This window comes from Octopus bimaculoides, chromosome 24 (assembly GCF_046866305.1).
Source record: "Octopus bimaculoides isolate indiv1 chromosome 24, ASM4686630v1, whole genome shotgun sequence".
Lineage (NCBI taxonomy): Eukaryota > Metazoa > Mollusca > Cephalopoda > Octopoda > Octopodidae > Octopus > Octopus bimaculoides.
This window is the reverse complement of record NC_142951.1, coordinates 863,002-877,803: the sequence shown is the minus strand read 5'-3', so window position 1 is coordinate 877,803 and position 14,802 is coordinate 863,002. Positions and strand designations below refer to the sequence as shown.

Sequence of the window (14,802 nt, the reverse complement as noted above, 5' to 3'; positions counted from 1 at the left end):
ATATATATATATATATATATATATAAATAGATATAAAAATAGATAAGAGTGGTCTATGAGATTACACTGGGTTTCTAGTCCATAAAGCAGTTAACTTTACAGCGCATCATCAGACCTCAAAATCTGTTGGCACATGGCCTCTGTAGCAATATATATATATATATATATATACATACACACACACACACTCACATTTATATTTATCTACATATACATGTAATACATGTATATACATATACAGACACAAACACACACACATATATATACATATATGCGTGCATACATACACACATATACAATTAAGATCATCATTTAATGCCGCCTTTCAATGCTGGTAAAGTTTGGAAAATTAAAGCAAGACCTGACAGGCCAGAGGTCCATGTTTTTCTCCTTACACACACACACACACACACACATATATATACACATACACACACACACACACACATATATATATATATATATATATATATATATATATACATATATGGGGTGGGGTAATATTTGCTTATATTTATAGATATGTTTATATACATAGGTATACATCTATATGCAGGTATATATATGTGTGCGTGTGTATGTACATATATATATATATATATATATATGTGCGTGTATTTGTGTATATATATATATATATGTGTGCGTGTGTACGTACATATATATATATATGTGCGTGTATTTGTGTATATATATATATATGTGTGTGTGTGTGTGTGTGTGTGTGTGCATATATATGTATGCATACATGAATGTACATATATAAATTTGCCTATATATGTGTGTGTATACATATACGTGTGCATTTATACGTATGTGTGTGTGTGTGTGTATACATACATACACACAGATCGCATATATGTATATATACATAACTTAACTACACTGTTTACCATGAACCTTAATTGAAAGTTTCTAAATGAATCAAAGTTTAAATTAGAAGATAATATACTGGAAGAGGCTCACCTTTTCTTTTTAAACCCATTGATAATTAAAGTGAGTATTTTGTTTTATGAAATATCTGTCGATCATTTAAATAGATCTGCTAAGATCTACATGTTGCTATATATATATTTATATAATTTGATATAGCAACCATTAGTTGTTGTTAACCTGTCAACTAAATTAATGACAACAGACGACAAGTATTGTCTGCTGCTGGTGCAGTGGTAGCTTTTTCGAAAATATAAATATTTTAGTTTTTCTTTCATTTATTATTTTGTTAAAATATAAAATCAATTTAAATATTTTTTCAATCAATTAAAAGAATAAATATTACAAAAAATTAATTCCATATATAATTCGTTTTCCGCCTCTGCTCTTCGTAATTGTTCGTGTTATTTTAAATATTTAAAAAGTAGTTCACACTAACTTAATGTATGTTAGTGATTTAGAAGCTAGGTTACCCTGTGTCGGGACTTTAATCAACTTGTAACGTCTGTTGTATGTGTTGAAATAAAAACAAAATCTAATTAGTTTTGTTTGTGAAGACAATTCAGATGAATTTTTTTTCTCTTCTATAAATGAATTAAAACTAAGGGAAGCTAATAGTTATTGGCGTATAAACATTTGAAAAGTTCCCGACGCCATGAAGCAGTGTGGAGCAACCGATTAACCAATCACCGCCAGGTCAATGTTAGCCAATAATATCGTGTATTCATACGCGTGCTGCAACCGGTACTCTTACGCCATTTTGTTATAAGGTTGTATATGTCTGTTAGCAACTAGTTGACTTAATAATCGTCGATCATCTGAGTGGAGCAACCTTTGGCTAACAATTTATTACCTTTTTTCGAAAGAAAGATCCTTAGTGGAATGGCCGATGATAAACTGAACATTGACAGTATTATAGCAAGATTACTAGAAGGTAAAGTCCACCGCTTGTATATTTTCTATTTCGAGCAACTATTGTTTCCCCCCTCCTTGATGAAAAAGTAAAAAGAACAAAAACCGAGCAGATCGTTTGGGACAGTGGAAAATCGTTTATATTAGTGTGCTGCACGAGTTATTTATGTGAACAATGTGTTTATTTATTAAATCTGTAACGCCAAATCTCTGAGCATTTAGCCATTTTTCTGGATTTCGTTTTGTTTTATTCTTCGGTTTCCATATCGGACTCGAATCTATATTTGCATCCATCGTTGCGACACTCAAACTTAAAAAACCAACCTGCTCCTCCTTTGCGCCTCTCATTTCTTTCAAACGATATATATATGTCCTTCAAAAACGTATTAGGTCTAAAATATATCTATCTATTGCCACTTGAACCATTTTATCAGTTCCAATTCGATCCGCAATCTTCATTGGAATTCGTCGTACACAACCTCGCTCTTTTGTTCATTTCTCTCCGCCAAATACTTAACAACATTTCCAACTTTATTCATTTATGTCTCTTCAATTAACAGTTCTGATCATAAAACGTTTCCAATTTCCATTTGTGGCGCCTACCGTTTCGTTATTGTCGTACTAAACGTGAATATAAAAATACCTCAGACATCACAGAATCCTTCGACACTCTCATCCCCGTCACAGATTCCAGCTTCTCCTTCCTTCCACACCATTCTCGCCATAATCCAACACAAACTGACGCTCATCTTTCCTTAACTTACACACATTTTCGAAGCGCATTTTTAACAATCTAAACCATTACCCTCTCCATTTGCTTCCGTTTCTTTGTCGAAATCAGTTTTTTTCAAATGCATCTATTTTATCTTAACCTCAATACACCCCTTCTCTCTTTCTCTCTCTCTTCCCTCCTCCGTCGCCGCCATCGAACTCTTGTGGCTTCAAAATGAATTATTTTCTTCATATTTAAATACCCTTAAGCTGTTTACAAAGTTCGATGTTTAATCTTTGGGGCCAGGTAGAAGAATAGATCGCAATCTATTACTTCAGTTCTCATCTTCTCAACATATTTGCGCTATTCATTGCACATTGAAAGCTGTTTCATACATATATACACATACACACACACATATATATATATATATATATATATGTATATGATTTATGTTTCAATGTATGTATAATGTATTCTACCTACAGTCAAGTCACCAGTGTACATATGTATATTTAGGTTTTGTGCACATAGCATATTTAAATGAAGTTTGTGTGTATACTGTTCGGTGTACAGTGTATTTTGCATTCATTCGTATGTATATGTCTGTTGCCTTCGTGTAGATTTCATATATATATATGTTTTACTGCTTGGTGTATGTGTTTAGTTTTTATACACATTGCTCATTTAAAATGTTATATGAGGTCTATACATTGAAATGTATAATGTTACACATTGGTGTAATGTGTCTGTCTCTAGCCTTTGCGCACATTTGAAAGTATGTGTATAATGCTTGTGTATAGCGATCATGAAACCCCGTCCACAAACGTTTCAATCAGCAATGAGAGAAGAAGCTTCAAGGACTTTTAAGTTTCCTCCTCCAGACACACACACACAGCTTGACTTAGTTTAGTGAAGCGCGCCAAGCACCATCTAATCATCTAGTACTTCGTTGCATTTCAACATTTATTTAGTTCACTTTAAATTCTTCCTCCTTTAATTCTGATCTGTATAAATTGAAATAAATTCAGTTTTTTAAACAACACACAACATACACAAATAATATTGAATTTCTGAAATCGTTGTGCCACTGTCTTTTCTTTTTAAATATTTGTATTATTTTTTACCTTCCCTCTTTCTGTTTCGTCTCGTGGAGAATGACTGATGTGTGTTGTGAAGGAAAATGGAACGATCTCCTCCTCATCCCCCCTCCTTTAAATGGCATCTCGATGAGTAATAATGACATTCCTTACTCATCATATTGTTGAAGAGATTTTGACAGAGAAAAAAAGAAACAAACTTCACATTCAAATGACAACGAAATGTTCTTTATTGGTAATATTGGTAGGAAAATAATTAAACCAAGTTTTAAAGGGCTTTTTTGTGTTTTTATTTTTTTAAATATTTCGAAGACTGTGTGATGGGAGATTTAGTAAATCCTTGACCGGAGCCGTCACGAATTTTCACCACCACCACCGCCGCCACCATGTCTACTATATTTGTATTTATATATATATGCATTATGGTAGAACTGGAGTACTTGTTACTGATCTAGGTAGGTGTTACCTACCTTACACAACCTTGATGGCTCAATAATCTGCTATTTTTACACAGAACTGCTGCTATTGTTGAACCTCGACATTTCTTTTGGTTTTGATTGTTCATTGTTCTCATTTCTTTACTCACTAATTCGCTGACAGGAAACCATAATATGCACATATCTTTAGATGCATATTACGTTTAGATTTTGTGCTGGCAGGTGCTAATAATTAGAAAACAAGATTCAGTGCAAGCATTTGTTTTATTTTCGCTACTTGTATTCTTCCAGGTATTACTAATTATATATAAAAATAAAGTTGTGATGGAAGAGGAAAATTGACAGTAAATCCACGATTCTCAGTCTTTTCTTTTCATTTTCTTTTTTTGCCCTCTTTCCCAAAATAGCTGTGGCATTCCTTTTGGCTGCCAAAATTTACTTGTATCATTTAAAATGGTTTTGCAGTTTTTTGGATTTTTTTTTTCATTTGCCCGCTTTGTGCCTGTTGTGGCATCCTCTAGTGGTTATTCGAGTTGAGAGATTTTAAATTGAATTTCTCTGGAAGATGTATCATTTGTGTATACACAATTCTCTAGAAAAACCAAAAAACCCACGGATGGTGGAAGCAGAACGTAGAACACAGACTCACACGGTAGTAGCAAAAGTCCGTTGATTAGAAATCTTTTTTTTTTTGTGTTCCACGTTATGCATGTCTGTCCTGATCTTAATTAAAATTTCATATCCGGGCAGACATAACACAACGGAGATGACTTCGATTCAGCCAACTTTTAAAAATCTAAATCGAAGTCACTCTCTCTTCCCCATCTTTATTATTGATTTGTGTTGATTCCTTCCTTGAGGCCAGACTAACCACCACTGTGAAGGTCGTTTATTATTGACTGGTTGATAGCCAAACTTTCCCAAATTGATTTGACCTACATTCAGCTTCTACTGCTTATTGTCTGTTAAACAATTTGGCTAATCACTTGTTAAATGGAAGGAAATGATTTTATTAAGATTTATTTTAGTCTCAGAAAATTATTTCGAAGCTTGGACATAGCAAGTCACCATCAGTCAAGCCAATGTACCTTAGTTTCGTCATTCTGGTTTTATTTGAAAACCATCAGCTCTCTTCTACCCATTTTATAAAACTAGAATATGTGATTCCACAATGATGGTCTGTTATTCTTTATTATGAAATTTTAAGCATCCAGTTTCCCGCCCCTCATCAACTTAGATATTAGTTCTGTCAGAAAGCTTTTAATAAATTTGTCAAACATGAGCAACAAGGTACAAATCCATCTTGACAATTGACCTCAGGAAGTTATTCTCAATAATGAAACTCACTATATTTCTTACAATAGTTTCAAATATCTACAATCGAGAGTTTTTTTTCTTTTTTTTTTTCTTAGTGATGTATGAGGAAAAGTAGAAAGTATGATGAGTCTATTTAAATTTTAGTGAAACCTTTTGTTGATGTTCTATAAACTATACCAATTCCTCTGTAATTGGTTTTGAAGGAAATGTTTTGTCATGAATTGAAGCTTTCCTACCTCATGAGGAAACTGTGTTTGTAAAGGGATCAAGATTGAATCAGCAAAGCATAAGCAGTGAAGTACCTCGGGAATTGGTATAGGGGCTCATAATTTTTGTCACACATATCAGATTTGTCTTTTATATTGCAAGATGTTTGCAGTGACACACAAAATGTGGATGAAAACTCCAGATGAATGCACTTTACGAGTTTAAAGACAATATCTTAACTTGAACAAGAAAAAAGATGTGGGGAAAATGTATAAATTCAAACTTACAATGGCTGATCATGTTCAAGAAATAATAAAAATAAAAAGCAAGTCATGTTTCAGCATCTTTTTCATGTCCACTTTATCCTGATTTTCTACTACCAGATGTCCTTCCTGTTGCCAGCCCTGGTTTGTGAGCCAGGCAATATTTTACCATTACTGGACACTGTTTTTAAGATTGGAAATGAATGACACCATTTATATGGCAGTGACACTTGTTTACTATAATCAGGTGGCCTAGATGAGAAAGAGATCACCAGATTATTGTAAATAGAAATATATATATATACACATACACACACACACATATATACATACATATATATATATATATATATATATATATATATATATATATATATATATATATATATGATATTTACCACATGAACTATGATGAGAAAGATATGGTATATAATTTTTTTTGGTGCAGGGGTTCCTTGAGACATGTAATTTATTTTAAGGGTTACACAAGGGTAAAAAGGTTGAGAAACACTGCCTTAGAGTAAGCAGTGCAGGTTTTGTTGTACTATTGTAGAAAAGAGGGAACATGACAATTATATACTTTGTTGGAAATAGTACTGTAACGACATAAGAAAGTATTTCATGAATGGAATGGTTAGGTCATGTAGTAAATGGCTTTAAAGATGTGACATGGGAAAAGGAATGGATTAAAAGTTGTTTGATGTCTGGGGTGAGGTGAAGATGAGCTGAAAAAAGCCACCAAGTAATACCTAGTGGTATCGTTTGATTGAATACAATAGTGATTCCATCAGATTCTTTCTTGTATTGACAATAGAACAAGAATCTTACTTTTGTACCCAACAAGAATCTAGAGGAGTTACTCATTATCTTTGTTAAATGTATATTTGAAAACCTAATTAAATATGTGTTTGAATCTGTTGCATTGATGATTTAATGATGTTTATGTATTTTGGCTTCTGTTGGTATTTTCTCTTTTTTTTTTTTTTTTTAATAGCTTACATCCTTAATGTACAGGTGTTTGGAGTCCATGCACAAAACTTTTTATGCTAACTGCTCGACTTAAGGTCCCACTAACTCTAATTTAAACTAACCATGCATTGATTGAGAGCATCCAACATACATAACTGCTGAGTGAATCAGCCATCAAGCCACTATTATGTTGGGGTGGCCCTTTTTGTTTTTTTTTTTAAATATTTGTTAAAGAAATTACAATTAATCATAAAAAGAGGCTGTTTTATTAAAAGGTTAATGCAAAGCTACAAAAGGAACAAACTATAAAAATAAAAAAATAAAAACCATCTCAGATAACAACCCTTATTTTCGAGATGAAATGCATTGAATATAAAATTAAAGTGATTAACAAAAGATTGAAAAGTTTAAGAAGCCATTACTGGTATAGATGTATCTGTAGAATGGGGAGTGGAAGCCTGATCCAAAATGAACACCTTTTACCAGAACTTCCTCTTTCAAAGAAGCTTATTTGATTATTTTCTGTGCAGAAAATTATTGAATTAGTTCCTGAAATGGCAAAATTTTGACATATTACAATTTACATTTTGTTGGAGTCTGTACATTGAGTTGGGCTTCAATAACTCCGCTGCCCTGGTGTTACAAAGTACCATCAATTAGGTGACTCTTTTTAAGGCAGTTGTTTTTGGAGACTGAATGACCACATGAAATTTTTGTTGGCATTTGTTTACTAGTGTCCACTTTAGTATCATTATTGATGCTAAAACGTTTAAGTGCTTATTAAGCTAATTAAACATTTTAAAAATTGATTCAACAGCAAGTAATAAGATCTCACTCAGCTGTATTTAGTGACTATATTGGGTGAGCTATGTTTTATTTTTAAAAACAATGTAGGACTTCCCAGACAGATAGCAATGAAATTTCTTAACTTACTCCAACCACTCTCTCATCTTAAAAGGAACCTGTCTTGGCAATTAATATTGCACACCCCAGCTTTCAGTAATGATTTAAAACGAAAGCTTACTGTACAGTTTCAGAACTGTAATATAAATTTAAACAATACCTTGTGACAGAGACATTAATAATTAATTAGTGTTTTTGTATTAAGCTCTAAAATGTCATGTATACAAGTATTGTAGATTAAATGCAAATTAGAAGCAAAATGTCAAAAGAATTGTTTCCCAAGGTTTTTTGCATTATAAATATGTATGCATCATGTTTTTCTGGCTGGTAGTGTGAAGCATTGGTCTGTGTTATCTTTAGATTATTATTATTATTATTAGCTATAATCTCTATTGTGAAACAGGCTTAGCTGGATTGTGTGATTGTTGTTTCTTACGTATACCTGCCAAGGACAAATGGTCTTGTCAGACTGATCCACTTGTATTCAGCAAAAGAAGAATGAAGTAAACCATTTGACATTCAGCTTATTCAGCCAGACAGCCAGTCTGCAATCACTAGAAACTGTTCACTAAATTAAAACAAGTTGTTTTTTTAATTTTTTTTATTTTTCTTTTCCAACTCAAACATGTTTAAATATATGAAAATACTTGTACAGTTTTCTTGTGTGTAAAAAACTCAACTGAAGCTGCATTTGAAACAAGCCCTCTAGAGTTTTCTTTTTTTTTTTTCTGCTTTATTGTTTTCTTATTTACATTTTCTGTCTTTCTTTTAAATATCTCTTGTACTTTTAACAGTAGCCTATTTATTCATGGTAGATTGATTCAATGTTTGTTTTGTCAACTTTATTATTCTTCACATAGTATAGAGATGAGTACTCAAACACTTTGAATGCTTTTCTTGAATTTGGAGGCTTATTTTGCTAAGGATGCTATTGTAAAAAATATTTTGTACCTATTTTCTTGGAATAATAAAGTTTTTGCTGCAAGTACTTCAGCAGTTAATAACATCAGGCTGTTGACATGGAGAAAATTATTGAAACCCATCTGTCTTTTTGCGACTTTTGATATTTTGTACATGTGGGATGTTTTCAGTTTGATTTGCATACTAATTGTTATAATAATTAAAACAGTAAACATGATAGTTTCAGCTAAATTGTGACCATTGAAAGTAACTTTTCTCTCTTCAGTTTTGGCAGAGATTGTTGGCATCTCCAAATACGATTCATGTCAGACAGCTTACTAATTTCTAACTTCTTTTTTATGGATCTAAATCTGTCATCTTTCATCTCTGAATCATAAAATATATATTGGATATTTCTTCTGTAAGAGAATGGGTATCAGGAATTTATTATACCCCTTCACTACTAAATTTTACTTGGTGCCTTCACAAAATAAAATAAAACAATTCTTGTGTGGCAATTTTGAATCTTGAGGCCATTCCACTTCACTTTGCTAATTAATACCAAGAAAGGTGCATGGCTCATCTTTCATCTCCTTTTTCTAACAAATATATAACTATTCATCATCATCTTCTCAACTTGCTCTTTAATCTGAGTTAAAGAAAAGCAATGTCTGATAATTTGAGAATTTAACCTTCACTAAGTCATGTCCGATATTGATTTAAGTCTTGCTTAAAAGTGATTTTGTTTTCATTTCTCTATTACATCTTCCCGTTTGCTTTGTGTCAAAAATATTTTTTTTAAATCAATAATCTATGTGTGTATGTATATATATATATATATATATATATATATACATACACACACACACACACACACACGGATTGGTAAGAGGTTTCATTAGAATCTAGGTGCTTCAATATATATATGTCCATTTTCAAAGTGATTGCTCATTAGCAGACAATTTCACAAACTAAAATTATAATTTACAGGCAAATAACTTATGTATTTATCTGACCTACTACTAACAGCAGTTAAATATTTGTCAAATTAATCCTAAGGCAGAAGTTGATTTTGTTGCATATACCTTAAAAGAAGATAATAGCCATTTGCTGGAATAAAAAATTTAACCCACACTACCATAGTTCAACATTGGTAGACTTGTACAAGAATTCATCAATGATGAATGAATGGAATAAATTGTTGAATCTGATCTGCATCCAACAATCAATAAATAAATAAATATATGTGTGTGTGTGTGTGTGTATAATGATCATGGTTCTGCTTCATTTGAGCATAACATTCATTACTATAAATAATAGTTCATTCTAAACTGGAAAAAAAAAATGAGAGGACCCACTTTATAGTAATGAAGCTTGCAAAGTTGGCAGCATCAGTCTCTTTCAGTGGTTCCTTGTGTAAAATGTGTGTATGGCTTCTGGATCAGAAAGCTGTGGTTGATGATTTGATTTTGTACTGAGAATAAACTTTAATTCTATTTTCCTATATGTGTGTGTTTGTCAATATATTAAATGTTATATCAGTGTGGACACTAAAATGTTTGTGTTTAGTAAAACTTTAATTTGTTGGTGGGGTAGGTTAGCTCTTAAAATATATTCTTTACTATATTTCTTTTTTGTTTTATCATGTCTTTCAAATTAAAATATCAAAAAAAAAAAAGATTATCAGCAATGTCTTTTTTATTCAGTTATAAATATTTCTGTCATTCAATGCAATTTTTTCTTTTATTTGGTAAACAACTTGAAGCACTAGGTACTTTAGAACCAGAATCTCTGAATGATTAAGTTACCATCTGCTAAATATATTGACTACATTTTGGGAAAAAAATTGGTGCCTTATTGGCTGTATGATGAGTAAGCTCAAGAATGTTGACCTGTTTTGTAATTTTGTGCATTCTAATTTGCTTCCTTATATCCCCCAGAAAGTTAACATGCAAAGAGTTGCTGTGCTTTCAAAAACAAAACAAAAAAAAACTTGCAGTGCATTCTGTAAAGTGGCTGGCATTAAGGAATGGCATCCAGACATAAAGACTGTGCCAAAGCTGACATTGGAGCAGAGCATCATCCTCCAACATGTCGGATCCTGTCAAACCACCAACCCCATGCCCAGCATGGGGTTGGTGCTGATTAACCTTTTTGTTATATTTCTGTTGAAATACTGTTCCTTTGTTTTAATTAATTTAAAAAATAATGAAGAATTTAGTAAAACAACTTTATCTTTATTAAGCTGATGTTGAGAATATAAATTGACATGAAATCATAAGAGAAGGTTTAACTCTTTAGTATTCAGAGGACTATCAAGTGTAATGCTTATTTAATCATGCATTATCTTGTAGCTTTGAGATTTTGATGATGTGATTGCTTACATGTAGAATGATGTGAAAGATAGGTGTACGAAGCTTGAACATAAAACAGGTAGAATATCCGGGCCGGATATGGACAGTCTAAATGCTAAAGGGTTAAACTTTGATTATTTTAAAACAAGCTTGTCTCATAGAACCAAGAGTGGTTTCAGGTAAGATGGTATCGAAAGGTTCAAGGATTTGTCATAATGCTTAATATGCTACCATTTTCTGAAAAATCACTTATGTTTAATAATTTTAATACATTTTATTTCTTTATCCATTCGTCAATTTTAGTGTAGTTAAAAAAAAAAAAATTGTTCTATATTTGAATCTTCTTTCTGACAATTATGCTAAACTTAATTGCTAAACAAAATATTGTACCTTTTAGGAAGATAAAAAAGAAATATGGCTGTAGCAGAGTTCAAACTCTAGAATTTGCAGCTAATTTTTTCCATGTTTTTTTTTTGTAACAAGAATTAAAATAATTTAAAATGAACTTGATGACATCAGTAATTGAATCTGTATATTGCCAACAAAATGTAAAGTATGTTTGTAACTTTTTTAATAAAGATTGGATCTTTTATTTAGGAAGTGTCACTTAATTAATCAGATTGTAAAATCACTATAATGGCTTTATTCCAATAGATCTGTTCGTTTATCTGTAGATTACATGTGGGTGTGACTTTGTGGTTAAGAAGCTTGCTTCTCAACCATGTGATGTCGGGTTCTGTCCCACTCAGAAACTGAGGGACTCCCATTGTATGTATATTTGTGTATATCCATGCCAGCATGGAAGACTGATGTTAGATGATAATGTGTATGGCAGTGAACCAAGGGCCCCGAATGCAATGACTAGAGAAGAGTGAACTAGTATGCTCCATGGAATGTACAATATCCAGTGTGCATGCGTACCAAAGTGCTAATGTATTGAATGGAAAATTGGGCGTCAGAGAAATCAAATATAGAAAAGAGAGAAAACTGTGCTGGTTTGGTTTATGTGATGGATATGGATAAGAGAACAGCTGCATAGAGAGATGGGGCTTTTGTGGAAGAGGGAAACCCAGGAGGACAAAGTAGTGAAGTTGATTGCAATATGCTCAGTCTTACAGAGGAGATGACAAAGGATCGAAATGATTGGCGATTTGCTGTACAGCAGAAATGATGTCCTAAAACCACCTTGGTTCTGTTTATACAGGGCATTGTTTCTCTCCTCCCCACATTTCATCTCCTGATGTCCAACACTCCTGTCTATGACACTACTACTCTGCTGCTGCAATCACTTAAACTGTCAGGACATGTTGCCTTCCCCACCCCCACCCCTTTGCATCTGTCATTCAACATCTCTGTCTTTACTGCTCCTACACCTTGCACATCTTCCTACTTTTGGATTTATTTTCTTTCCTGAGCTGTGTATATTTCTCCCACTTTACCCCCTCTCCATATTGGTTTTCCCATCAACTGCACCTCCACCCTTGTTCATCACTCACTATATTCACTTCTACCTCTACCCATCTGTTACTCTGCATTCACAATCTTATGAAACTTTCCCTCCTCTCTCCTTCCAACCTGCCTTCATGCCTTGATATGCTCTGGCATCTCATTGCCACCATCTCTGCCTTTCTCAACAGCAAGGCACCTGTGCTTGATCTATCATACTTTCAGCCTCTCGACTCCTGGCATAAAAACAACTGTCCCCTTCAAATATTCCTCTTATACTCAATTGAGGGAATTTTGCAAATTATTCCACATCCTCACTTGTGGCAAGTAAAAAGCCCCCAATTCACACTGTTCGGTGGTTGGCATCAGGAAGGATATCTACCCATAGAAGAAAACATGCCAAAGCTGATGGTGGCACTTGATGTAGCTCACTGGACTCTGTCAAACTGTTCGATCCAAGCTAGCAGGGGTTGAACAGTCATTGAATTATAATGAAACCTTGCCGGATCGGATTGGAGCCTGGTGCAACCTCCTGGTTTGCCAGTCCTCAGTCAAACTGTCCAACCCATGCCAGCATGGAAAACAGACGTTAAATGATGATGTGTTTGAGTGTACCTTTGACTTGACCTGTGATGAGCATCACAGCGTGTTAACTTGCTTTGAAGCTGGTGAGGGTTGGTGACGGGAAGGGCATCCAACCATAGAAAATCTGTCTCAATGAATTATGTCTAACCCATACAAGCAGGGAAAAATAGGCATTAAACAATGATGATGATTTGTATTATTCACAAATAATTTGATCTCTATGAATAGTTCTGAGTGTATCCTATGATTATTACATGCAGAAGCTGGGTTTAATATTCTGTATTAGAAAATGTCCCAAATTTCTGTTGGAATATCTCACAAATTATTTACTTAAATTTTTGTATCTTCATATCTGGAATACAATTTAAATTTTTCTTTGTTTTCAAAATCATACTCCTACTTTATATGGAAACAGTAATTAAAACTAATTGTTGGATAAGATGGTATTGTGTATTTCATCTGTTCAATTTTATTTCAAATAAATTGTCATTATGCTGTAAATTTCTTCTTGTGTACAATTGGAAATATCAATTGAAAAAATGTGACCATTCACTGCAACTAGTTTTTTTCCTCCGGTGCATCAATGGTAGTTTTATCATCATAATTATAAATAGAATGCTTGTTATTTCATTGCACCTGATACAAGCTCTCTGCTTGCTTACTTGTGTATTGGAGGACTATTATTTACCTTTTCAGTTTTTTTTGTTTTTTTTTTTTGTAGCTTGCTTTCTTTTTATTTACATTTTTAGTTGCTAATGTGAGGAATTATATTTTTTTAAACAGCTTTTACTATTTTGTTAATCCTAAACAAATTAGGTTTGTTACAGTCAGTTGCAATTTATTATTAATATTATTATTATACTTTGGTCTTTAAACTATACCTATTTTAAATGGTTAATTCTAATTGGTCTCTATTTAGTAATTAAGATTTTAGTAATAACTGTTTCAGGTAACAATATTTGTTTTGGTGTTGAGATAGCTTTTTTTTAAAAAAATTTATCCATCAATTTATCTATTTCAATTTACGTAAACAAGTAACTTTAGTCAGTTTCATAAGTGTAATATATAATGTATGCATATACATGTAAATGCATGTGTATGTATGTCCAATGTATGCATGCATGTGTACATATGGTTGTGTGTAGGTTATGTTTGTATGTAAACATGTTCTTGTATGTGCATAAGAACATAAGTGTGCACATGTGTATAATATAATATGCATACATATATATTTACATATGTACATATATTTTTGGATCCAATTAAAACGAAGACCCAGTCATGCATTTCTCTATTTTCTGTGCCAAGAAACTCCTGAACTCTTCTCTCCGCTTCTCCTCGCAACATAATTTAGAACGCCTTGAAATTTCAGGACCTGACTGGGAAGAAAGACATAACTTGCTGTCCAAGGTACTGAAAGGTACTTAGTATATTAACTCTCCTAAATATCCTTTTCATTTCCTGCGAGAAACTTGTTTTTATTTCATCTCTGGTATGTTTCTTTCACTTCTAAAATTCTAGGTACATTACACCGATATGTTCAAACACTTATATTTCTCTTTCTTTGATGCATATCTAATGTTTCTTTTTTCTTTTTTTACTTTCATAGGCTAGTTTTCTCGTTTGTTAAAAAAAGAACTTCATCTTTTGTAGAACTCTTGTTTGGGTTGGTTACTTTATTATTTTTGTATCCCAGTAAATGCTATATTCAAGATGATGATATTTTCCCAGGTTTTTGGCTGTGAATGTCACTACTAAATTCTT

At 32.7% G+C, this 14,802-nt stretch overlaps 2 protein-coding genes across 5 annotated transcripts in view; one reads left to right on the top strand and one right to left on the bottom strand.

Annotated features, from left to right (window-relative positions):
- The window catches only part of LOC106871370 (uncharacterized), a 121,934-nt gene extending 120,775 nt beyond the window's left edge, over window positions 1–1,159 (bottom strand). For both annotated transcript variants that reach the window (XM_052976725.2, XM_052976728.2), the window contains exon 1: window positions 967–1,159. In XM_052976725.2, the coding sequence (XP_052832685.2) occupies window positions 967–985 (19 nt within the window). In that variant the 5' untranslated portion in view covers window positions 986–1,159. The remainder of the gene's footprint in view (window positions 1–966) is intronic.
- Window positions 1,160–1,679: 520 nt separating this feature from the next.
- Window positions 1,680–14,802, top strand: part of LOC106871374 (serine/threonine-protein phosphatase PP1-gamma catalytic subunit B) — a 34,499-nt gene continuing 21,376 nt past the window's right edge. For 2 of the 3 annotated variants that reach the window (XM_014917791.3, XM_089340746.1), the window contains exons 1-2: window positions 1,680–1,867; window positions 14,411–14,458. In XM_014917791.3, the coding sequence (XP_014773277.1) occupies window positions 1,816–1,867; window positions 14,411–14,458 (100 nt within the window). In that variant the 5' untranslated portion in view covers window positions 1,680–1,815. The remainder of the gene's footprint in view (window positions 1,868–14,410; window positions 14,459–14,802) is intronic. The other variant, XM_014917792.3, reaches the window with a different exon arrangement.